The sequence below is a fragment of the Trichophyton verrucosum genome (assembly GCF_000151505.1).
Source record: "Trichophyton verrucosum HKI 0517 chromosome Unknown contig00081_1.f1.exp, whole genome shotgun sequence".
NCBI classification, from domain to species: Eukaryota; Fungi; Ascomycota; class Eurotiomycetes; order Onygenales; family Arthrodermataceae; genus Trichophyton; species Trichophyton verrucosum.
Window position 1 is genome coordinate 54,474 of NW_003315588.1, and position 23,198 is coordinate 77,671.

The 23,198-nt window shown below is 47.8% G+C and overlaps 5 protein-coding genes across 5 annotated transcripts; 3 read left to right on the top strand and 2 right to left on the bottom strand.

The window, feature by feature from the left end:
• Positions 1-415: 415 nt before the first annotated feature.
• Positions 416-8,941, bottom strand: TRV_00787 (uncharacterized protein; the record flags this gene model as incomplete). The annotated part of the gene is made up of 7 exons (XM_003025003.1): positions 416-970; positions 1,068-1,305; positions 1,327-1,522; positions 1,584-1,775; positions 1,834-6,592; positions 6,664-8,738; positions 8,815-8,941. The coding sequence occupies 7 exons, from the start codon at positions 8,939-8,941 to the stop codon at positions 416-418; spliced, it is 8,142 nt and encodes a 2,713-aa protein (XP_003025049.1).
• A 386-nt stretch (positions 8,942-9,327) lies between these two features.
• On the top strand, positions 9,328-13,281 carry TRV_00788 (ATP dependent RNA helicase, putative; the record flags this gene model as incomplete). The annotated part of the gene is made up of 6 exons (XM_003025004.1): positions 9,328-10,766; positions 10,827-11,720; positions 11,778-12,496; positions 12,553-12,610; positions 12,672-12,813; positions 12,871-13,281. 6 exons carry the CDS (start codon positions 9,328-9,330, stop codon positions 13,279-13,281), a joined length of 3,663 nt encoding a protein of 1,220 aa, XP_003025050.1.
• A 700-nt stretch (positions 13,282-13,981) lies between these two features.
• On the top strand, positions 13,982-14,215 carry TRV_00789 (uncharacterized protein; the record flags this gene model as incomplete). Its single annotated transcript, XM_003025005.1, has 1 exon — positions 13,982-14,215. One exon carries the CDS (start codon positions 13,982-13,984, stop codon positions 14,213-14,215), a length of 234 nt encoding a protein of 77 aa, XP_003025051.1.
• Positions 14,216-19,253: 5,038 nt separating this feature from the next.
• TRV_00790 (uncharacterized protein) lies at positions 19,254-19,634 on the bottom strand (the record flags this gene model as incomplete). Its single annotated transcript, XM_003025006.1, has 1 exon — positions 19,254-19,634. The coding sequence occupies one exon, from the start codon at positions 19,632-19,634 to the stop codon at positions 19,254-19,256; it is 381 nt and encodes a 126-aa protein (XP_003025052.1).
• Positions 19,635-20,439: 805 nt separating this feature from the next.
• On the top strand, positions 20,440-21,602 carry TRV_00791 (uncharacterized protein; the record flags this gene model as incomplete). The annotated part of the gene is made up of 2 exons (XM_003025007.1): positions 20,440-21,126; positions 21,150-21,602. 2 exons carry the CDS (start codon positions 20,440-20,442, stop codon positions 21,600-21,602), a joined length of 1,140 nt encoding a protein of 379 aa, XP_003025053.1.
• Between the last annotated feature and the right edge of the window lie 1,596 nt (positions 21,603-23,198).

The window sequence follows — 23,198 nt, forward strand, 5'->3', positions numbered from 1 at the left end:
CGGCATGCATTCGAGAGGGAGATATTCGGGAGTTGTCTTCGATCCGATGAAGCAGCAGGGTGGACTCACATCTTGATGCCGGGTTAGTTGTCGATGGCCGAGTGAGTGATGGATTGCTGTTCTGAATCCGCAAATCGACAAAAACGAACAAGAGGTGGACGTTTCGTTTTCGATTAGCTAAGCGAGTGTGACTTGCTAAGCGAGACGCACCAAAGAGTAGCCGAGTTAGGGTTTTATGGCGCTATGCCTTTTTAGTATGCTTAGTCATTCCACGTGATATAATTTTTTCGGGGCCAAGGCTTCCGCGTCCTATTTACAAAAGGGGCAACCCTAGGTCTATCTACTTGCTCTATGCTCGGTATCATCAGACAGTTCCATAAGGCAGTACATATCGCCTCCAGCTGGCCTTGCCAGTCTAATCATCGCCGAATGATTCCCCAAGATCCACCTTGCCCACGCTCCAGACTTCTTTTTCATCTTCTACTTCATCGCTCGAGAGACCTAGGCCGCCTTGGCCACCTTCGGCTTCTCTCCTCTCCCTAGCTTGGCCTCCTAGTCGGAGGGCCACACGCTTGAAGTAGTCTTGCATGCTGCGTTTGGGTCCAGCTGGAAGCTCTGCTCCGGGGCCCTTCATGTACTCCTCGAAGACCTCGCCTTCAGACTCAACGACAGAGAAGATAGCCAGGAAGGCAGCTTCGGCAGCCAACTTCACGGGAATGACCGTATCACGGACTCCCCCAAAAACAGGTGGCACCACAAGAGATCTATAGCGTGCGATCATTTCTTCGTTTTCCCTAGCAACCGTCCGTAGAACCACCAGTGTCAGTCGTCGAGTGTCCACTGGTTTACCAGGTTGTACTACGCCTGCCAAAGCTTCGAACACCTCCTGTTCGTCCTCAGGCTTGCGGTCCATATGAGAGGATAATAGGTATTTCCCAGCCGCAAGGACACCATTGTCGGATATGAAAACCTACCAGGATTGTTAGTGGGTGAATTGTATTACCATTGGGGCGCTAAGGTAAATATACATCACTGTTTCTGATTGCATGACAGATCGCCACAGGTACCTCTGAACGGAAGTTTTCGTTCAGTAGGGCAGGCGATTCTACGAGGATGGCGTTCAGCCGGAGAATAGATTGATGCGTCAGTTGTGTTGCCAGTATCCGGTTTCTGATGCCTACGTTAGTCTCAGTCTCATCTAGATAGGCACGTAGTATACCTACTTGATAAGGGGAATAGCAGTGGGTGTGGGCAGCGATTTGATCAATGCTCCAGCAAGCTTGGCGTTCGTAATCGTTGTCGCAGCTATAAAGACGTTAGAAATACGTTGACAAAAGTGCCATAGCAGATATCCGGGGGCTCAAAGTACCATCGTCGACTGAATCATTGTCAACAAGACCAAACACAGCTTGTCTTGAGGCCTCACTCATGTTTGTGCCAGCTTTATCAACAACATCGTGAAGCGCGCGCAACATTGCATTCTTAACACCAGGATCAGTAGTCTTGGAACCAGTGATGAGCTCTGAATGGTGTTAGTAAATGGTTATTTTGATATGGTGAATCATGGCTAAGCAGCCACCTACCTGCAACAAGCGGATCTACTCGTGGCGTTAATGTAATCAAAATGCCCAAGCCTTTGGCAGCTCGAGTCCGCAAAGTTTCGCTGGATGTATCTGCCAACCCTCTAGCAAAAGTTCTTTGCAGTTGTGGCAAGAATGGCTTGACAAATAGTGGGATTTTTTCAAGCAACTTGTCAAGGGCAAGGAATATTGCACCTAAATTATTATTAGTTAGTCAAAGGGTGAAGTTTCACAGTCAGGACTGGGAACCTACATTTGATATTCACGGATCTCTCTGAGACCACACGAATCAAAGGACCTGTAATTTGAGTCACGAATGCCTTAAGTGACTCTGGGCTAGTTCGGTCAATGATATCACCAATCGCCAGAGCAGACTGTGTGCGTTGCTCAATATTTCCATTCAATAAACCTTGAAGGAATATAGGGAGTATAGCCCCGATTCCTTTAGGTAGAGAGAATCCGGCAAGGTTGGATCCTGGTACACCAACTTGTCGGAGTACTTGGCGAGCTGGATTTACAAGGACTTCCATCTCTTCTTTCTTCATGCTCTTGGTTAGTTGGTTGAGACCATCCCATGCCGCCTTTACAACCTCCTTATCACGATCGTCAAAGGAGATCAGAAGCACTCGTATCAGCTCTGGGTAGAATCGAGAAATATCCATCTCTGTGTTGCTGAAGAACGTAGCAAGGTGCATGGCTGCGCTTGAACGTCGTCTGTGGTCATCATGTTTCATTAACGCAAGCATTACGTTCATGGCAACATTCAAACCGTCAAATTCGTCCACCGAATCAAGCACGGTGTCGAATGCCTCGCTAACTTCTGACTTAAGACCGCTGTCCTCTGTGGAGATTATCTCGTCCATAAGAGTGTTCAGGATGGTTGGTAGTCTTCGGTTCATCCCGCCTCCGGCAACCTTGGAAAGTGATGCCAACGCCTTAGCATTGAATCCAGTAATTGGCTTGGTCAATAGAGTTGGGATAAGATTTGGCAATATGATGTTGGCTCTAGTGGCTTCGGTCAACAGAGTAAGAAGAGCAGCAAGCGCCTGCTCGGCATCGTTTTCATTGTGCAACAGATGTAGAAGGTCTGGTAGAACCCTGTCAACAATCCTCTTGCCCAGCGCTTGCTGGAGGGCATCGAAAGCTTCCGCAGCAGCCTCACGGACTTGGTCGTTAGTATCGACCAAGGCGGTTTTGACAATAGATATAAGTGCCTTCTCGTACGTTTCAAGTGATTCGTCGGAGGATGATACCACAAGCTCCCGGACAGCCAAACATATACCCTGTCTTCCATCGATGTCGGTCGACGTGATGAGCCCTTCTTCTAGTTCCGGCAGCAGAGTCGAGAGAACCCCCTCCCCTGCCTTTTTGATCAATTCTCCTAAAGCATTTCCAGCAATAACCTTTTGTTCCATATTTGAGCTTCCCAGACGCCGGATAATAACCTGGGAGAGCGTCGGTACCAACTCTTTCAACGTCCGAGGCGTAGCGACCAATGCCTTCCAGACATTGATAGCAGCACTCCTGACCAAGCCTGAAGTATCGCAGCGGCAAATATAAAGCGATGAAAGTACTTTATTACGCCTCTCTTCACCAAGAACTTCGAGAAGGGATTGACCAGCTTGGATTGCAGAATCGATTTCCTCTTCGCCATCAGTGGCAGTAGCACCTGTCAAATTGAATAGAAGATCACCAATAAGCTCCACAGAAGAAAGACGGATACGGCAATTGTCATTCGCTAAACCACGTTCAAGCTCAGGGAGAAGGAGGTCAATCGATCTTGTGGAGAAATTTTTCACTAGCAGTCGGCCGGCTCGGAGCGAAGTTTCTCGTATCGATTCAACCTCATCTGCAAGACCAACAAGAATAGGAGGAATGATACGGTTTAAATAAGCCGCAAAGCTGTTACCAAAGCATGCAGGAAGGAAAATAAATAGAGTCATAAATCCTTCCCGGACAGTCGGTTTCGAGCTGGAGACATTTTGCAGAAGCGAAGGCAGAGTGTCTTCCAAACGTGACGTACCCAAACCGGCGAGAACTTCAGCAAGAGCCTGGGCCGAACCCATTCGATCTCCTGCTCCGGCCTCTGATTTGAGGGTTGCCATAAGACTGGGAATGAGATCTGGAAGAGTATCTTCTCCTAGTTTCTCAATAAGGGATCCAAGAGCCTTTGAAGCAGTTGCTCGAGTAGTTGGCACAGGGTCAACAACAGCAGTCTTAAGCCCAGCAACCAGAATTGGCAAATGCGATATCAAATCCTTGCGTTCTGTAAGATGGGCTAAACTGCCAATAATTTGCGCTGCCTTTCGCTTGGTTGTTGATCGATCACTCAAGCCTCGCTCGAGAATTCGCACTACCAATGCTAAAGAGGGCGCGTCAAGGTAATGGACGAAAGAAATTTTAATTAAAGCATCCAGAGCTTCATCGGTGTATTTGGTTGGGTCACTGAGAGCTTTTAGCAAGATTGAAACCAGGCTCTTGACTTCTGGATTGCTTATAACATCTCCGAAACGTTGCAAACTCCTATTGGCAGAGTTGCGAACCTCTTTGTGACTGTCATTCAGGACCTCTGTAAGTGGTGGGATGATATCTGGGAGATTGAGAGCAAGTTGCTGGGGGTCAAGATAGGCCATTGCGCCAAGCAAGTCGCAAGCACCCTTTTTGCTTCTCCATTGAGTATCATCCAGACCATCCAGCAACGTTGGGAGAATCTGCTTAACTCCAAAGGAACTTAGGCTTGCGAAGCAGGCCTTTGCCGCGTCTAAACAGGCATCACGGACGTCAATACTTGGGTCGCCAAAACTCGTTAGGAGTTGCGGAACAATCCGTATCACATATGGCTCAAATACACGGCCGAGAACAAATGCCAGTAGTTCATATGCTAGGACGGCTCCCTGTCGTTGGTTTGACTCCTTTTTATTCTCAGATGCTTCCGTTAGGCGAGACATAATTCCAAAGTCGCGGAGTGCCAGTATTCCTTTACCCCTGACTAGGCCTGCTAGCCCATAAGCCGCTCCACGGCGGGCTGCATACTTCTTAGATGTGAAAAGCTGGTCGAGCAATTCCTGCACAAAATGGCTAGCATCTGATCCATCTAATCGGATGAGTGGGATAAGACATTGGGCAACAGCAAGCTGCACTGTTTCTGAAGGTGTTGATAAAGCATCCATAAGCTTGCGAGTGACTTTTTGAATGCGGTTATCTCCCGCAACTAGATGCTGCGCAAGAGACCCGTAGAGAATGATGACTGCTTCGTTAAGCCAATCTGACTGCTCTGTTTCCTTATCAGATGTTTCCAATGCCGTTTCGAAGATACTCATCAGCTCCTCAACCTTCTCACGCCCACGCGATGTAATAACAGCACTTCCACTCTCGGCCATCTGTCTTCGAACAGATGCATTTCGGTCGATCAAAGGACCTTCATCGATCAAGAATCTGAAAAACGATACTATATCGTCCCCACTGAAACCACTAGCCATAGCGCCAAAGGATAGGGCAATTCCACTTCGGATTTCCCAGGAGTCTGCCTGTTCAGCCTTCCTAGGCATGCCGTATGAATCGGTCTGTACAGGCTTCGTATGTACTTGTTCCCGATACATAGACTCCAACTTTTTCAAAGTATCGGAGAAAATGGAGGGACATAGCTCACAGGCATGGGCAAGGGCAAGGGCTGCGGCTGATCGTAGGGACAAGTCATCATTGGCTAAGTGTTTGATAACTAAATCGGGAGATTGTTCGTCAACATCCAGGGCGTTTTCTTCCCAGATTTCCCTGGCAATCTCAGCGTTCTCTGCCACATTGTCATGATATGCAATCCATATATATACGGAGAAGTCAATATCAGTCAAGTCTATTTCGGACAATATGCTCTGAAGAACAGCAGTTCGCACTGGTATTTCACGAGATATTGAGCCTCGAAGTAACACTTCAAGCTCGTCAGGTTGTATATTTGCCGCCATAGCCCTACAAAGGTCAGAGAGAGCATCTCTCACTAATTTGTAATGTGCTGTATGTTTTCGCATGGCGTTGATAATGTGTCCTAGAGTCTCAATTCTAGGCAATCGCGCGTCGGAAAACGAGTTGGTGTGAAATGATATAAATTCTAGAGCTAGGAGAACCTGCTCTCCACTGTCATCCTTTGACTCCTCAATTCCATTGTTTTCCAATACTATGAAGATTAATGGGAGTATATAGCCAAGAGAAACTCCATCAAGAGGGCGCTGCTCTGATAGGATTCGAAGGCGGTATAATATCCGGGTTATTAGGCCTGCAAACGTGCATAAAGTTAGCAGTACTTTCAAGATAAATAAGGTCCAGGAGTATAACTTACTTCCAAGTGGCTCCGTTTCAAGTTCACTTCTCAAGAACGTTTTCCCTACAGCTCTAAGGGTTGCAATAGCAACAAAAGGCCTCATTTCTCCAATGCGGGACGAGGCCTTATTACCACAAGCCATGAGAGCTGAAGATATGCTGTCACCAACTATGACTCCTCCTCCAAGTTGAGCCAGTTTGCACAGGGAGCTACAAGCAGGGTTAATCCAGCCGTCAGCTTCAGTTGGAGGACTGTTTGCCAAGCTCCTGATTATTCCCGCCCCCCTTTTGATCATGACTTCGGCGCAATTGACAGTGTCACGGATTTCTGATTCCTTTTCCAGCTGAGCTTTGACTTTAGCCTGCTCATCAGCAGTCAGTTTCTTCTGTTTTTGGCCATGCTTTTTAGCAACCTCAGCCCTCAATTCCTCTTCCCACTTGAGGGTATCGTAATCCTTAGCGCTTTTGTTGGGCAAACTCACAGCCTTGGTGTCCAACACATCAATAAACGGAGTGTCCCCGGTATGACGAGCAATAGCGATGTCTGTAGCCGAAAATTGGGATATTCTTTCAGGTTTGAGATCCTCACGGAATTGATCTACAAGCTTTGGTATCATCACTTCTGGTGCAACAAAGCCTAGATCTGCAGCAGCATTCCAAGCCGCCTGTCGAGCTTCAGCTATATTATTGCGGATTGGATCCTATATTATGTTAGATGACATAGTCTACCAGTCATTTTTTTAGAAGGAGGTAGGGTGGCCGAAGAACTTACGCCTGTAACGAGTAGAATTTGATTTAAACATTGGTCAGGATATTCAATGGCTAGTTTCCCAGGGTCAACCCCCATTTTCAAGGACACGTTGATCCAACTGGTCCCCGGAACTAGTTCGGGACGACACAAGACCAGGAGCTCGATACATTGGGATTCTAGATCTTTCTTGTTTATTGAATCATGGCCATCTCTCTCTAATACAGAGGGTGTAATTGCTCTCACTACATGAGAAAGATTGGACTTTCCAGCTCCCGAAAGTACAGCAGCGGCCTCCTTGTCCGCAATATCCAGGTAATAAAGCCACTTCCATATGGAGCTTATGATAGTAGTGCCTATCAAAACAGGCTGTTTAAGATAGCACTGTCGCAACAGGCCGGTTGCAAGCTGTCGGATCTTTGGGGGTGAAGCCAAAGAACATACCAGATAGATAAATGCTTGGGCCCATGCTTCCTTGACTTGCTCATCAGAAGTTTCGAATCCTGGCTGTACGGTAACGGCAAATAACGCGCGGAGAGCCCACTTAAGCTCTTCTGCAGATGAGAGCTTCGTATAAATTTTTGGGTTTAGTAAAAATGATGGCTTGGGAGAAACTGAAAGGGCCGTGGGAAATATGTCCTCAATTGGATAGGGAAGGTTATCCTCATTCCAGAACTTCTCAAATGATAATGCTGTAAGGACATTTGCTATAGAAATCGTGCCTCCCTGTAACGAGGGTATTGGGTTGGCAGAAATCTCAGTGAATGACTTGTGCAATCTTGTCAAAACTGGGTGCAAGCACTCTTTTCTGAACATCTGAGATGACTGTAGAGCAGAATTATCGCAGTTCCAGAATAACTCGCCTATATTCACAAGCCAGGTCTTACGGAATCCAGCGCGTTTATCATCGCATCCCTTGATGACGGTAGTGAAATATTCCGTACTGACATCAGCCCTGGATGACACAAGGAACGTGAGGTGGTGGCAGAAGGATTTTATCTCTGGTTCTAATGCAACTTCACTACTCTCACGAAGTAAGGCAGCAGAAAGCCCTGTTAGAATAGCCTGAGATGCGCTGGAGGAACACGGTACAACTCGCAGAACTTGTGCCTGAAGAGCACGCTGTTCAACATTCGGAATTTTTTGTGCTTTTAACGGGGTTACTACTTCGTCAACGACCTTCAGAAGTGACTTTTCGTCACTGCACCGGGGTATAAAGGCTTCAAGCGCTTCAATTGCGCCCTTTCGTATAACCGCATTTGTCGATTTAATGTTTGCAAGCAATTGCTTACAAATGGAGGATGAGAAAACTTCAGAAAGGTCGATTTCCACGGGGACTGAAGAAGCTAGAGAGGTGAGAACACCGGCGAGAAGAATTTCGGGACTTCTGAGAATGGTCTTTTCCACTGTGGGCCAGACATACTTCTGAAGGTCTTCCTTTGTAGAAAAAGATGTAAAGAGGTCCCTGATCCCTTCGTGGATATGTCGTGGAACAGGAATCCTGGAAGCAACAATTTCCTTGGAATAGAACTGGAAGATATCGCCCTTCACTGCGTCCAAATCATCCTTCCTATTTGGCAGTCGAGCGCAAACGCCGCAGATAACTCCCAGTATAGGGGCATTTTTGAAGCCTGATGTTGCCTCTTTGATCAGGGAAGGAACTACATCACGCACTAGGTTGCAGCCATGGGATTCTGCAGAAAACACAGCACGTAATGCCCGTCGAGTAATAATTATTGCTGAATGCTTCAAGCTCTGCTTCGTCGAAGTCCCCAGGCATGTTTCTAAAGCCTTGCCGATGGCAGACACTGATTCTAGAACCAACGGAGAGTAGTCATCGAGTCGTGTGCTCAGGTACTGTAGCAGCGTAGCACACCATTCCACCAAGACAAAAGCGTTCGCAGGCGCTACTGCAGCATTTGAGGATTCCTTCCGAAGGAGCTGAGCGAATGCTGGGAGGTCTGTACACGGTATCGAAGGGAATATGGCTTTCGCACAGCTTTGGGCGGCGTGGCGGGATTCACGATCGATGTAGACTGGGTACGTTCTGAATAGCAGAAGTAGAACTTTCTTGTATAGCTGGGAAGGTAATTGAGAGTCTGGACGATCTTGAGATTAGCCTACAGGATGCTCGATATAATATTAAACCCCAGGACTGGCAAGTTAAGTACTGACCTCTGGTAAGTGTGTCCTGCAATTGATGCAGCAACTGGCACCGCCGCGAAGTAGAGCTGGAAAACACCACCGGCTCCAGGGGAATAAGACTCCCTTTTTTCACTTCATCCCACTGTTCTTCGTCCATCTTCGTCCTAAACTGCGCATTCCGCACTCCCAGACAAGCTGAGACTGGGGTTTTTGGTCGCCTTTGTTGTTGGTTTGAAGTCCAAAGATTCGTTTGCTCTCCGGAGAATCGTTGGTGCCTTTAGTTAGGGCTTCCGCCGCCAGCTTTTCTTCCAAGGCCAGGCACGGCAACGTCAGAGGTTTATTGTTCGACTATTTATCAAACCAGGGGAAGAGAAGTCGACCCCCGTCGCTCTCTTTTACACATCTCTTCGTCGCTGTTATTTGTTCCTTCGAGATTTCGCCTGCTTCTTTTTTTTTTTTTTTTTTTTTTTGGGCTTTAACTAAGTAGTGGTTGCTCACAACTGCCCCTCTATCAATTTTCTATGACGATGAGCTTGGTCCACGATGGCGCCTAACAAAAAGAAGAAAAAAGCAGCCTCAAACCCGGCGCGAGGATTTGCTACAGTCTCTGTTCCGTCCAAGGTGAAGCCGTCGGCCTCTTCTGAGCCGGTAGGGCCTGAAGAAATTGCCCATAAACCCGAGGCTTTGGCAGAGAAACCGCCCACTGGAGATGGCCAAAACGATAAGGCCGCTGCTCAGACGGCCAGCCACAAACCAGAGCTACACGAGTTGACTCCTGACGAACTTGAACGGCACCTGGAAGAAGCTGAACTGCAGATAATCGTCGACAAGCATGGTACCAAATGCAAAGGTGACGCTGCTCGCTACTCTACCAAAATGGTGGCTGAGAGACGTCTCCTGCGTCCGCAAGCCTCACAGTTGGAGAATGTCAGTGACTGGCTCTCTCCAGATCTTTTGAATAAGATACTCGAAAAAGAGAAAGTGGAAGCAAAGAGGCAGCCTGTGATTTCAAACAAATCAGCGGAATATAATGGACAGCTCGGCCTCGCCACAGAAGAAAACACCTGTGTCAACTTGTGGATTCTTCAGCTTACGCTGTCAACACTTGGTTTCCAGGAGACTGATATCCATGAGGCATTGAAAGGCCTACTTCTACATGGGCCATTGGAAATAGTGTCTGGAAAGGACCCCATCCAGGCGCTTGACCTAGCCTTCTACTATCTGGCACTCTACCTGGACAAAGAGAAGCTAGCTCTGTATGACGAGAACAAACCGACAGAGGCAGTAGGCAAAGTCGTCACAGTTGGAGACGATAGTATTAGTATACTATCAGAAAGGATTGCCTCAGGATCCTCCAGCCCGGCAGGTCCGGCGCGAAGCAACACACCAAGCAAATCTACAGAGGCTACCTCTACACTGCTTTCCCGCCCACTGAGCCCAGACTCCGAAGGGGATAGCGGTATACATGACCCAGAAATGCTAATCCCCGAATTTCTAGCTCTTCGATCACGGCTCTATGAACTTGACCCATCAGTATTCAACAAAACGAAATCTAAAAAGGGCGTAAAACAAACCTCCAAACAGATCCAGGACCCAGGTCAGGATCCTGCTATTACTATCATTAAACGGAAAATTTCTCGTATTGAACAGGATATCCTGTTTGACTCTCACGAGGCAGAGGAGCGCTGGGCGGGGACGCTGGAGGAACTTAGACGTACGACAGGAGAGATCCTGAAAAATACACTTAACTTACCAGCAAGCACGCCTGGTACTCCCCGTACTGAGTCCCACGGGACTGAGGTAAAAGACGCTCGACCTGAGGAGGATGAAGGGATTTTTGGTGAAATGTTTGACTCGGAACTAAATGATACTGGGAGCCAGACGCTGCTTGGATCCCAAAACACCTCAACGAAATCGAGAGATTTTGGTAACACTGTGGGAGTTGGCCCAAGAAAGGTCCTGGATGATTTTTGTCACTCTAGGTAAGATACACACCGATTTCTTCATATATTAGCTCTTAACTCATACTCTACTGGCAATAGGGATACAAATGTCATATTAACATACCACAAATTATCCGACAATGCTTTTTTGCATCGCCATGCAATAGAAATTTCATGGTCAAAGGACCAAGATATCATGTTTGAGGCACCTCTCAAAGATATTTCATACAGAATTTCTCCTCGGTCATTGGTGATCGACATGACTGGTATCAGTGCTGCATCTGATGTACAGGCTGAATCGTATATTTCAACAGTTGCTTTATTCATAATATCCTCACATGCATGGAAGGACAACAAAGCATTTATAAAATTATCAGGAGTATGGAAGGAAGTTTGGGATGAGATATCATTGGAAAAGAAGGAACATGACGATCAAATTGATAGACAGGTAATCAAAACATTTAAGGGATACATCCAAGAATATGAGGCTCATATCGAGGAAGACGTTGTCCTTGTTCACAATTTCCGGCAGCGATATGGTACTGGAGATGTCACTCCTTCAACTGAAGGTACACCGAAGAGATATAACGCGGACTCCTTCTCTCCCGAGCTTCGAGCACTCTGGCACAGCCGGAGTTCATCTCCCAACTTCCAAAGGATGGCAGCGGCAAGGGCCGGACTCCCAATATGGTCATTCAGGGACCAAATAATTGATGCCCTTTCTAGTCATCAGACTATCATAATATGTGGAGAAACCGGAAGTGGGAAAAGTACTCAAATTCCTTCATTCATCCTCGAAAATGAGCTTGCAGCGGGCAAGGAGTGCAAAATTTATGTCACTGAACCCAGACGTATATCTGCAATTTCGCTAGCAAGGAGGGTCAGCGAGGAGCTCGGCGAGAACAAAAACGATATTGGGACAAATCGGTCGCTTGTTGGATATGCGATCCGGCTAGAGAGTAAATTCACAGCTTCTACACGGCTTATATTTGCGTAAGTATATTTCCTCTCATTGCTGTTGATTGATACCCTTGCTTACCGTTTTCTTAGAACTACCGGTATTGTCATCAGGATGCTAGAGAGACCCCAGGATTTCGATAGTGTTACTCATCTGGTTTTGGATGAAGTACATGAACGTACCATTGATGGAGATTTCCTCCTAATCGTACTTCGTCGACTGCTAAGCGCTCGGCGTGATCTGAAGCTGGTTCTAATGTCTGCGACTGTTGATGCCAAACGCTTCTCCGACTATCTTAATGGCGCACCGATTCTGAACATTCCGGGACGCATGTACCCTGTGGAAACAAAGTACCTAGAGGATGTCATCGAGTTAACACATTATCGACCTAACAAAGATGATTCATACACAGATGTCACCGACGACACTTCAGAGGATGAGAAGTCAGGGGCATCTGAAGATACCACTACGTTAAAGTCCACCCTTACGAACTACAGTAGACAAACCCAGTCTACAGTTATATCATTTGACGAGTATCGCCTTAATTACAAACTCATTACCGACCTCCTTTCAAGCATTGCCAGCCTCCCGGAGCTTATCGATTACAGCAAAGCAATTCTGATATTCATGCCAGGCCTTGCTGAAATACGTCGGCTTCACGATGAAATACTCTCGATCCCGATGTTTCAGAACGGCTGGGTTGTCTATAGTTTGCATTCTTCCATTGCAAGTGAAGACCAGGAAAAGGCATTCGTCGTTCCCCCGCCTGGTATACGAAAAGTGGTAATTGCTACAAATATAGCAGAGACAGGTATGTATCAGGGCTTTGCTCAAATCCAATTGACATGATCCTAAATAGCTTGTTAGGCATCACCATTCCTGATATCACAGCTGTCATCGATACTGGCAAAGAGAAGGTTATGCGGTATATAAAACACAACCCCTCCCCGCCCTTCTCCTACGTAGTATACTAATAAAAATCCTAGTTTCGACGAGCGACGCCAGATATCGAAGTTGGTTGAAGTTTTTGTTGCCCGTGCAAATGCAAAGCAGCGTCGAGGTAGGGCAGGACGAGTCCAGGAAGGAATATGTTTCCACCTGTTCTCAAAATACAGACATGACAAACTTGTATGTTCTCGTGCCTATAGCTGCAAATAGCTGGTACTAATTTTGAAATACAAATAGCTTTCCGAGCAGCAAACTCCCGAAATGCTCCGTCTGTCACTCCAGGACCTTATCCTTCGAGTGAAGATATGCAATCTAGGAGATATTGAAGGCACACTATCCGAAGCAATGGATCCTCCATCTTCAAAAAATATCCGGCGCGCTATTGAATCCCTAAAGACGGTGAAAGCTCTTACTGGAACTGAGACATTAACACCACTAGGGAAGCAATTGGCTAAGCTGCCGCTGGATGTGTTCCTCGGCAAGCTCATCCTATATGGAGCCTTCTTCAAATGCGTGGATGCAGCTGTGAGCATTGCTGCAATTCTTTCTAGCAAATCGCCTTTCTTGAACGATATCAATCGTAAAAGCCAGATCGAAGCTTCAAGGAAAGCATTCGAACGAGGTATTCATATTCTAACCGCTCCATAGGCAACGAAATGACTTAACTGACACTTATTTTGAAGGCAATTCTGACCTGCTTACGATTTACAACGCCTACTGTGCATGGAAAAAGCACCGAGCAGACAAGAATGAGTTCAATTTCTGCCGAAAAAATCACCTGAGCCCCCAAGCATTGCTCAACATTGAAGATGTGAAGACACAACTTCTGGTGTCCGTGGCGGATACTGGGTTACTGAAGTTAAATAATGAAGACCAATTGGCATTGAATAGGTGTGATTTTTCGTTTGGATCTGTTTAACGATGCGCAGCCTCTAACCTTGTGACGACATAGAGCAAGATACACCGGACGCAAACGACAGTTCTTCGTTGCCCCCGAACAAGTGGATATCAATAGCAGCAACGATACGATCGTCAATTCGGTGATTGCTTGGAGTTTTTACCCAAGACTTCTCACCCGTCATGATAAAGGGTGGAGAAACGTGAGCAACAACCAGTCGGTTGTTCTACATTCGGCTTCAGTAAACAAACACACGGACAATCCGCTGAAGTGGCTCTCCTACTATCATATTATGCAGTCTCGGAACAGAAACTATAATGCACATGAGACCAGTGCAGTGGAAGAGCTTGCAATCGCGCTGTGCTGTGGAGATGTAGAATTTAAGGTGACATGATTTCCATTATTTCCAATCTAAATTTACTGTGCAAAAGTGGCTAACTCTATTTCAAGATGGACGCTGGAATCATATCTCTCGATGGCAACCGGGTTAGGTTCAAGGTGCGCGACTGGAAGACCATGCTTGCTCTCCGGGTTTTAAGCACTCGGATCAGAGAAGTCATTGCCCAGGCACTCAAGACGCCGAAGAAAGAACTCTCCGCGGATCATAGGCAGTGGCTTGGTCTATTTTTACAAGTCCTAGAGGCAAAAAAGAAACCAGACAGCTCGGAATACATAACGATGTGAGACGAGAAAAGGTTTTCGAAAAAAAAGAAAGAAAGAAAGAAAGAAAGCAAGAAAGAAAATCTGAGTGGTCTGGCGGGATAATCTAAATGAAATGATACTCCCGAAGTGACACCTAGTTTGGCCGTTTCCTTTTATTCTCATGTACGTAGTATAATTGCTAGAGTTTGATTTGCATGTCAGATATTCGGGCTTGATAGAGTGCGGTGTTCTGCTTGTCACTGCATATTTTAGTCTGGCCAAAGGGGGCCGGATAGCATAACATGTTCATGCATAAAATTGGGGTTAGAAAGCAAAGCAATGCCAGTCACAGCTGTGAAGCGGTCTCAAGGGCCTGGTCAGTCAAACGCTCTATCACGATTTTCCTCCTATTGGCTTTTGCTCTGGTCCATGGATGATAGCAATATGCTAGGTCAAGTCAACAAGTGCATGATCCGGCCAGGAGACGAATAGAAGCAAGCGAGTTTGACGCGTTGTCTACCCTCTGTACCTCCAAGAAACATCCAACAAGCAGCCAATGTATAGCCAAGTTGGTTTCGTAGTGGCACAGCAGTGACAGGTAGGCAGGCTTGTTGGGTTGATGATAGCTGCGGGTAGCCGTGTAGGTACAACCATCTCTTCAACTCCGTGGAGCTGTGGGTGATGCCTTTCGTGTAGCCCAGGGGGGGAAAGCATGGTATGCAGAGTCATCAGATCATTGCATATTGGTACTTTGATGGTAGTGACAATGAAGTTGTTGCTGATATGCAATTCGCAGCTGAATGACCGTGAGACCGCCACAAATTGAGGTAACTAAACTACAAACATCTGGAAATAGGACAGGAACAACGGAGCTAAGACATCGACGGGGATATTACATATATATCTTTCTTTAGGAGAGCCGTCTAAAATGCAACTAATTAGCCATTCGAGCTCCGGAAGCAAAACGCAACGCAGCCGGAGTAGCACAGGTAGATGTACAGGAAGAAGCAAAGTGCATGTAGAAAATGCACATCTGACCAAAGGTGACGCGGGGCTTGCCCTGCATGAAAAGCTCAACAAAGAGGGAACGAAAGACTTTTTCAGGGTCAAAGGGTGCATAACTACTCTGTACCGAATAGCACAAAGAAAGGGGAGGATCAGTTCTGGGGGAGGCCGAATTGGTAGATGAGGCGTAGCTTGGTTAGTAAAAAGGGTGGCGAATATACCAAATTCGAAAGACACCGGACCAACGAAAAGGGGAGAAGAAGATGGGTACGGAGTGAAATAGAGAGCAGTGACCTCGCATCTACTCCGCAATTTGCTTATTCTTTCTTCCTCCTTCTCTTATCTGGTGTCCAACTTGGCTAACTATGTGTCTTGTCAAATGGGCGATTTTGACAGGTGATTCAAGTGGAATTGACGGACCACCAGGAGGAAGAACGAGTCGATCGATCCGGCAGTGATCGAGAAAGATCCTGCCTGCTGGCTCTGGGATAGCATAGGGGAGGCCCGGCCGTGGGTTGGGCAAAGCTACGTGGCACGTCTGGGCTGTGAGATATCGCCATATGTTTATTTTAACTCCAGCTCAACTGCGGTTTGTGTCGATATAAAATTTCCCTCCAGCAAGATTTTTCTATCATCTGGGCTATATTTCCTTTTTGGCTGCGGTTTTCTTTTATTTCTTCCTCTCTTTGAACAGGTCTGAACGGCGCGGTATGTCGGCCGGTAGTGGTAATAGTACTTCTGTACCTGGTACGGAAAAAAAAGTAGAGTAGGACATTGGCTGGTCCAAGAAGGAATGGAATACGAGAGATGTCGCGAATACAGCGAGAAGGGAAAAGGCTTCAAGGGGCAGGGAGAATTTTTCTTTCCTTTCGTCCATGTGGGTGTGAGAGTAGCACAGGGTGTATACATTATCATGACATGGCTGGCATCGGTAAAGGGGCTGGGTGGGAAGTGAAAAAAAGGGGGTGGATTGAATGACAATTGAAATCAGCACCGGAGTTGTCAGTCTTCGGCCCCAAACAGCACAAGCAAGGTGGAAGATCTGATGGGGAGGATGGAGACAAGTTCGGAGTACGTCCAGGGAAAGGGATATCAGCCTTGTAAGGATGTTGCAGGGTCCAAGGCCATTTTCCCTTCGCCGTTGGAATTGATAGCCCGTGTGACTCTGGGACCGGAATATAACCAGGGAAAGGAAAAGGAAAAAGGGTCCAGCTGCAACTGGCTGACACTGCTCGATTTCCTCAAGGTCTCGTGCAACTAACCTGCTGGGTATCAAGGGAGAGATCATGATTCGATCATGGCAGGAGAATTGATATCAAACTAAGCCGTAAAGCAGGAGGGAAAATGGAGACAGCATGGATACTTGGAAACTGAGTCAGGGTAACTAATCCTGCAATTGAGGAAGCCGACTGGCATTATATTGTCTGTAGGGAATCATATATACAGCCTGAACTGAGGGCCCAATCGGTATAGGGCAAAGGAAAATAAAAATCCTGGTTGCGAATACTCTGTAAACGAGGCTACTCCCTTCCCTCCCCTATCCTCAACTCGCTTAACGCTGGTGATAGCTCTAGTCTTCTGATTCGGGCCGAGAATAAACAAGCGGGAAAAGGCCAAGTAGGATGCGTCTCTTTCTCTGTTCTCTCTCTAACTACTCACCCGCTCTCTCCTGGACGGGTGAAGAAGGTATGATATGCAGCAAAATCGGCTGTACCAGGTAGGAAGATCGCCGATTGGTGAAGATGCGGAAGACGAGCAGCATCAGTCGGAGATCTGCGAGCAATCGGTAGTATGGAACTGGCTTATTGGTTAGGGGGTACATGAATGTACGCATCAGAAAATACCCCGTGCATAATACGTACATATATATACATCCATCCTGCAACATGGTATGTATGTACGTCCGTTGAGGCAGTCCGGTGTCTGTAAGTTAATAATTTGCAGCACTCCTTGCTCCGACTCCAGCACGGAGGAGATTTGGTCAGGGGGAAGACACGAAAAGCAAAGAAAGGGCCAAATAATCAGAGAGAGAGAGAGAGAAAGAAAGAGAGGGCAGAGGAAGGAAAAGCAAAGAGAGGAAAAGAAAAATGCAGAGCCAGGACTGGTCAGGCCCGTGGGACAGGAGATTACGATTCGTACTGGCCTGGCCTGGCTGTCGAGCAAACGAGTCTTCCGCTGAGACTGAGACTGAGACTGAGACTGAGTCTGTCTTCTGTCTGTCTGTCTGCCTGCCTGCCTGCCTGTCTGTCTGGTACACCGGGGTGCGTTTGCAAAGCCTGAGGATATCCATCTCATCTCCCCTTTTGGGGTCTCAGGGCTCAACTCCCCAGGTCTCAAGTGGCATGTATAGTAGTGGGCGTATGCTCCTTAACCCGCAGCGAGCATCCATCCTGTTAGAAGGCCGGTGTCACGAAAAAAAGAAGACGATATGAGTGCCTTGCATCCGTCGGGTGATATCTGGGCTCTGCCATGGCCGGACGGGTGTATTTTTCTCGCGCTCGCTGGCCATCCCCGTCGCTTAGTTACCGTAACTAAGATGATATAAGGGAGGCAAAACGAGAGCTGCATGTAGGAGTGCATGAAGCGTGCTTGGTTATGTACCGGGTTGAGTGAAGATATCTGATATCTCACCCCCTTAGCCATCCAACTCCACTGCTCGCTGTTTCGTGCTGGCTTGATATCAAAGTGTTCAGGGGCAAAGTAGATGCATCATCAGGAGTTGGTAGCAGCAGCAACTCTTCATGCATGCATCATAATCGTCTTCAACGTTAATCATCGCCTTCATAAGCATCATCATCTTCATAATCATAATCATAATCATAATCATCTTCACCGCCGGGAGGTCGTCCGCTGCTCGCCACTGCAGGAGGGCTAAGCAACCAGTTCCACGGACGACGTGGAGATCACTTGGATGCGCTGTGTGTGCTCGTCTTGCTATTCCTTTTTTTTTTTTTTTTATTCCTGATATTATAATCATTATTTTATCACTAGGTACTTTAAGTATTATCATGATTCTTTTTTATTTATTTTTATTTATTTTTTTTTTTGTTCTCTATTTATTTTTATTTCAATACTCGCATATGCAACGGCGGGTGGGTGCAGCTGAAACCCGCCATGACCATCACCGCGCTCTCTTCTTTGCTTTTTCACCTTTTGCGACCATCTCTCATCTCTGCTTATGATCCCGACCTGATATCAGGCCGGCCAGGGAGGTACTTACTCTCGCTATGAAGGTAAGTAGTTATGGAGTCGTTGCTGACTCGGCTCGCCTGCTCCAGTCCCGAGGACTCCGTACTGACGTGCAGACTGAGACGAGACGTCTGAGAAGAGAGACGACCGAGAGACCAGGCACCGGGTGAATAATCGGCCTAGGGAAAGGAAATGACTGCCGTCCCGATCACATCGCTTCTGCCATGGGCGCGTAAGCAGAAGAAGATCACAGCTCGTTCGTTCTCCCTGCCCCGGAGTCTCCGGCCACAGAGCAGAAAGTACGGGGTTGCGACTGGCCCCTGGTGGAGCAGCGAATCTTCAAGAGACGACGGCGGCGGCGGCGAGCGAGCGAGCAGAGAGACGGCCATCTGATGTCCGGCGCGTATGTATGCGGTGTCTGGCTGTCTGTTATGCCACAGTACGAATTTGCATTACGGCTGGTACTTTGATAACGAAGTCTATACTGATATACGGAGGGACCATCTGGCCCCCAGCGAGTGACGGCCGCGACGTGGAAGTATCAAGCTCAGCCTGGGAACACAGAATACCCGCTCCACCCTCTGCTGGGATGAAGGATGTTACGGGGCAGGGAGAGGCCAGCAGACGACGGGGGACGGCGGCCAGAGGTACCAGTGACCTTGCCGGCAGGGCGCTGTTGGGCTGCGCAGGCTGGTCAAGGGTACCTTTTGCCCGAGTACTGCGTCACTCTCGCCCAGGCCAGCATATCCATCCATCGCCATCCCCCCCATTTCCCATTTTACGATTCTCCAGCTCAACCACCAAGAAAAGGAAACGGGATGTTCCAAGGACAACTGGCCAGGAGCGAGCCGGAAGGTGGGCGCCAGCAGACTGGCTATCCATCTTTCTATCCCTCTCGCTGGCTGGCTGGCTGGCTGGCTGCCCTTTGGCCCATTTGACTTCCGGGGGCTCTCCTCCTTTCTTTTTCCTGCGCTGCTTCCTCTGCCCTCTGCTTCGTTCGTCCTCTTATTAACTGTTCTTTTTCTTTTTTCTCATTCTCTCTCTGTCTCTTCTTGTGCTTAACTCGATGGCGTTTAGAGCTCGTTGACGTGGTCGCTTTCCCGTCCACTCGTTTTTTATGCGCCCAGCCCGCGATATCCACTTCCCACCCATCCACCGCCAGCTTTGGCTCGACGATGGCAGCAAGGTGAGCATGGCTGGTCGGTCGTTTTGGTGCCAGCTTCGACCTTTGGGGTGAAAGAGAATTCCGCGCTGCAAGTTGGCCCATCCGAACGCCGGCGCGAGAGCGAATTATCCATCCTTTATGTGCTGGTTATCGTCGTCGTCAACTATGGAGTAGCGAACGAGTCTAACTCAACTACCAGAATCCTCTCTCCTACTACTAACTATACTTCCGTTCTGGAGTAATATACGGGGGCAATATTCAAGCACATTCGACGGAGAAAAATGGCCACCTCCCCCCCCCCCCCCTTGATAACGACTTGCTGACTCGCCAAACGGAATCAATGCTTAGGATGAGTTAATTAATAATTCACTAACTATAGCAATGAAATCCCCAACGGAGCAAGTATTCCTTCATAGGACAAAAGTTGACACTAATAAACTAGCATGAACAGGCATCGTGGGGATGGTGATTTTCACATACCTTTTTTTGGCCGCTGTTCGCACTTCGCTCGTCACCTCTCGCCTTTTGCTTTTTTTTTTTTCCCTTCTCTCTCTCTTTCTCCTTCTATCTCTCCCCCTTCTCTCTCTGTCTGCTCATCTTTTTGCTTTTCTTTTGAAAGGGACCGCCACGTAGCAGGCTGCCCGGGGGGTGGGAGGGGAGACAGGAAAAAGAGAAGGCAGAAAGATGGGATTGGGGAGAGAGGAAGCAAGACTGAGCAAAAAAGTGGACGGTCGTTTATGATCTGGACCTCTCGCGCCTGCTCGCCTATTGAACAGGTTGTTGTACTGTACTCCGGACTCCGTACCGGGGGTGCATGGCATGCGCTGGCCATGTACATCGACTTGCCTCTACATGTACTTACCGCGGTACATAACAAGGTAGCAAGGTAGTTTTAGGGGAGGTGATGATGCTGGAGGTGCATTATTCGGCATCATGCTCATGCGGCCTTCTTCTTCTTCTTCATCTTTTTTTTTTTATTTCCCCTTTGCTTTTCTGTTTGCTTCCTTGTCTGCTTGAACGCACAGTCTCTTCTCACTACGGAGTACTACTACTCTCGCTCTCTCAACCTCGCTGGCTCTCCACCTGTCCGCCGCCAGCTTTGACCTCCGAAGTCTGGAGTACATATGTGCCGCCGGTGAGCCCACCATCGAGCCCACAGGAAGGCAAAAAAGCAAGCAAAGAGCAGAAAACAGTACAGAAAAAAACAAAAACAGTACAAGAAGCCAGGCAGGCAGGCAGGCAGGCAATTCTCCGCAGAAAAAGAAGCAAAAATACACAGACGAAACGCAAAAAGGAAAAAAAAGAAGGAAAGCAAAAAGAAAAAGAAACGCAGATAGAAAAAAAAATGGGCGATGAAGCGAGGACAAGGTTGACATCCTGGCGTATCGCTCCCGTCTTTCGCCAGGGGGGTCTTGTTGGCCCAGATAGCCTGAGCAAAAAGGAGCAACCATCGAGATGTCGGGGGAGGGCAGAGTGGACAGATGGGAAGGACAGCAGCCGGGCGAGAGATCCCTCTCCCGGAAGCTACTGCACGTATATCCCTCCTTGTGATATATATCGGCTCCCTTATTATATCTCGATACTTACATACGGAGTAACCTGGCTGTGTACTTATAGTACACACAACTACGACTCCATAAAGAGTGTTATATAACTATACTCCGTACCCTCCTTTTTTTTCAAGCGTGGGGTAAGCGAGCGCTCTGCATGGCTGTCAATGCTGGATATGCTGCGAGAAGCTCTGCTTGTCTATATCTGGATGCAGTCCGATACTTTTCATGCCTCATGCTGCATGCTTCTGCTGCTGCTGGTTGCTGCTGGTTTGCCGGTGGAACCAACCGTGACGCCCTCGACCAGCGGGGCCTCCCTCCCGGCTGCAATGCAAATCAGATCCAGAGTTCGGTGGTTTTCACCCATTTTTACCTTTTTTGCTTGCTTTCTTTTTCCTTGACCTTCACACGCTCTCGAAGGCTGTTCGTTCGTTCGTATCGTACGGCGATATGGAGAAAATACGGGACTGGAAACGTTGCTAGAGAAGTATCCCCCCTCCCCAGCCAGGTGTCCTTTTGACCTCCTGCTCCTCCAGATCAGCAGATGGAGTGTGATCTGAAGGGGAGGGGGGGGGGGGGGAACTGGCCGGGTATTTCCCACATTTAGGATTCAATATACACATCCCATAGCCTCCTCGTGAGCTGGTTGTGTTTGTAACAACGGCTAATATATGCTCGCTGTTTTCCTGGTCCAAGGCTGCTAGCTAGTCAAAAACTAGTTGCTTCCATGGCTCTTCCATCCACGGCTCTGGCTCCGGCTGGACAGCAAACGAAGGCCCAAGGTAGTTGAACTAGTTGGACATGGTCCCTCGATCGATGCCTGGTTTGGGATACTCGAGTACTCCGTACTACTCTTCTCTGTTGTTACAACGCACAAAACGGACTGATGGCGTTATGGGCTTGAGTTGACGAGTAAGTTAACTCGTGCTGGAGCCCCGAAGGTTCCTGCAGTCGCTTGTTAAACTCCGTGGGAGGCCCATGACCCAGACAGCAGACAGCAGACAGCAGGACCGACAGCAGAGAGGGAGACAACCCAGAGACAGCAGACACCGAGGGTATAGTTGATGGACTGGCATACTTACAAGCATGCCTCCTATCCCCATGCCATTCATGTCCATGCTTCTGTTCATGCGTGATCAAGGTTACCGGCCTGAAGTAACTAACGGAGTATATGTACGCATATACGCGATGTATGTATGCGCTCCGTATGTACAATGTATACGGTGCATCAGGCTAAACTGCCGGATGGCAACATGTATGTTCCATGCAATTCATTCTCCCGCCAGGATGCAATGCTAGCTTAATTTATCCTACCTGGTCAGTGTCACTCATGCTTCTTCTTGTTCTTCCTTCTTCCCTTGACTAATTAAGACTTAATATGGTTCAACATAACTCTGGAGCTTGCTTGACCTTGCAACAATCCGTCCATCCTAAACTGTCTCGTTATTGGCGGCGGATATCAACCGTCCGGCCGCGCTGTCATCGAAGCATGTCATCATCATCAGGAGAACGGACGGGGAAGGACATGTGGGTATTATTCCTCGGAGTGGACTGACTCGTGAGAATAATGCAAATAGTTTACATTATTGACTCCATCACCAAGGCCGATAGCAAGGAAAGTAATTTATATTACTTATCATTTACTCACGTCGATGTGCACTGCCCTTACTTAACGATGTCATGCTATGTAATGCCATGCCATGTAGAGCGGGCCGTGGATAGCGAAAACCTTCAGCAGGGCCTAAAAATAACAGAAACGAGCCTGGTTGGTGAGCAGGTTCACCATCAAGACAGTGCTTGCGTTCTGCTCCGTTCGTGATAAAACGATAGACTGACGCAAGGGAAGGGATTATTGTTGGGGGAGGGAAGGGGAAGCCAAAAAAAAAAAGGGGGGGGGGGGGAGGCTTCCTTCGTTTCAACGATGCAAGGAGACCAAACCAGCACAACCCGGAACGACCAGACACAGACTAGATAACTGAAGAATGACTGACTGGCCAGGCTAGTCCGTGATGGATGTTGCCTAAGCCCCGTTATCGGGCCTTGCGCCCTTTGCTGACCTGGCCCACGGAGCAATTAATCAAAAAGAGAAGAGACGGACTAGCTTGTTAGCTGTTAT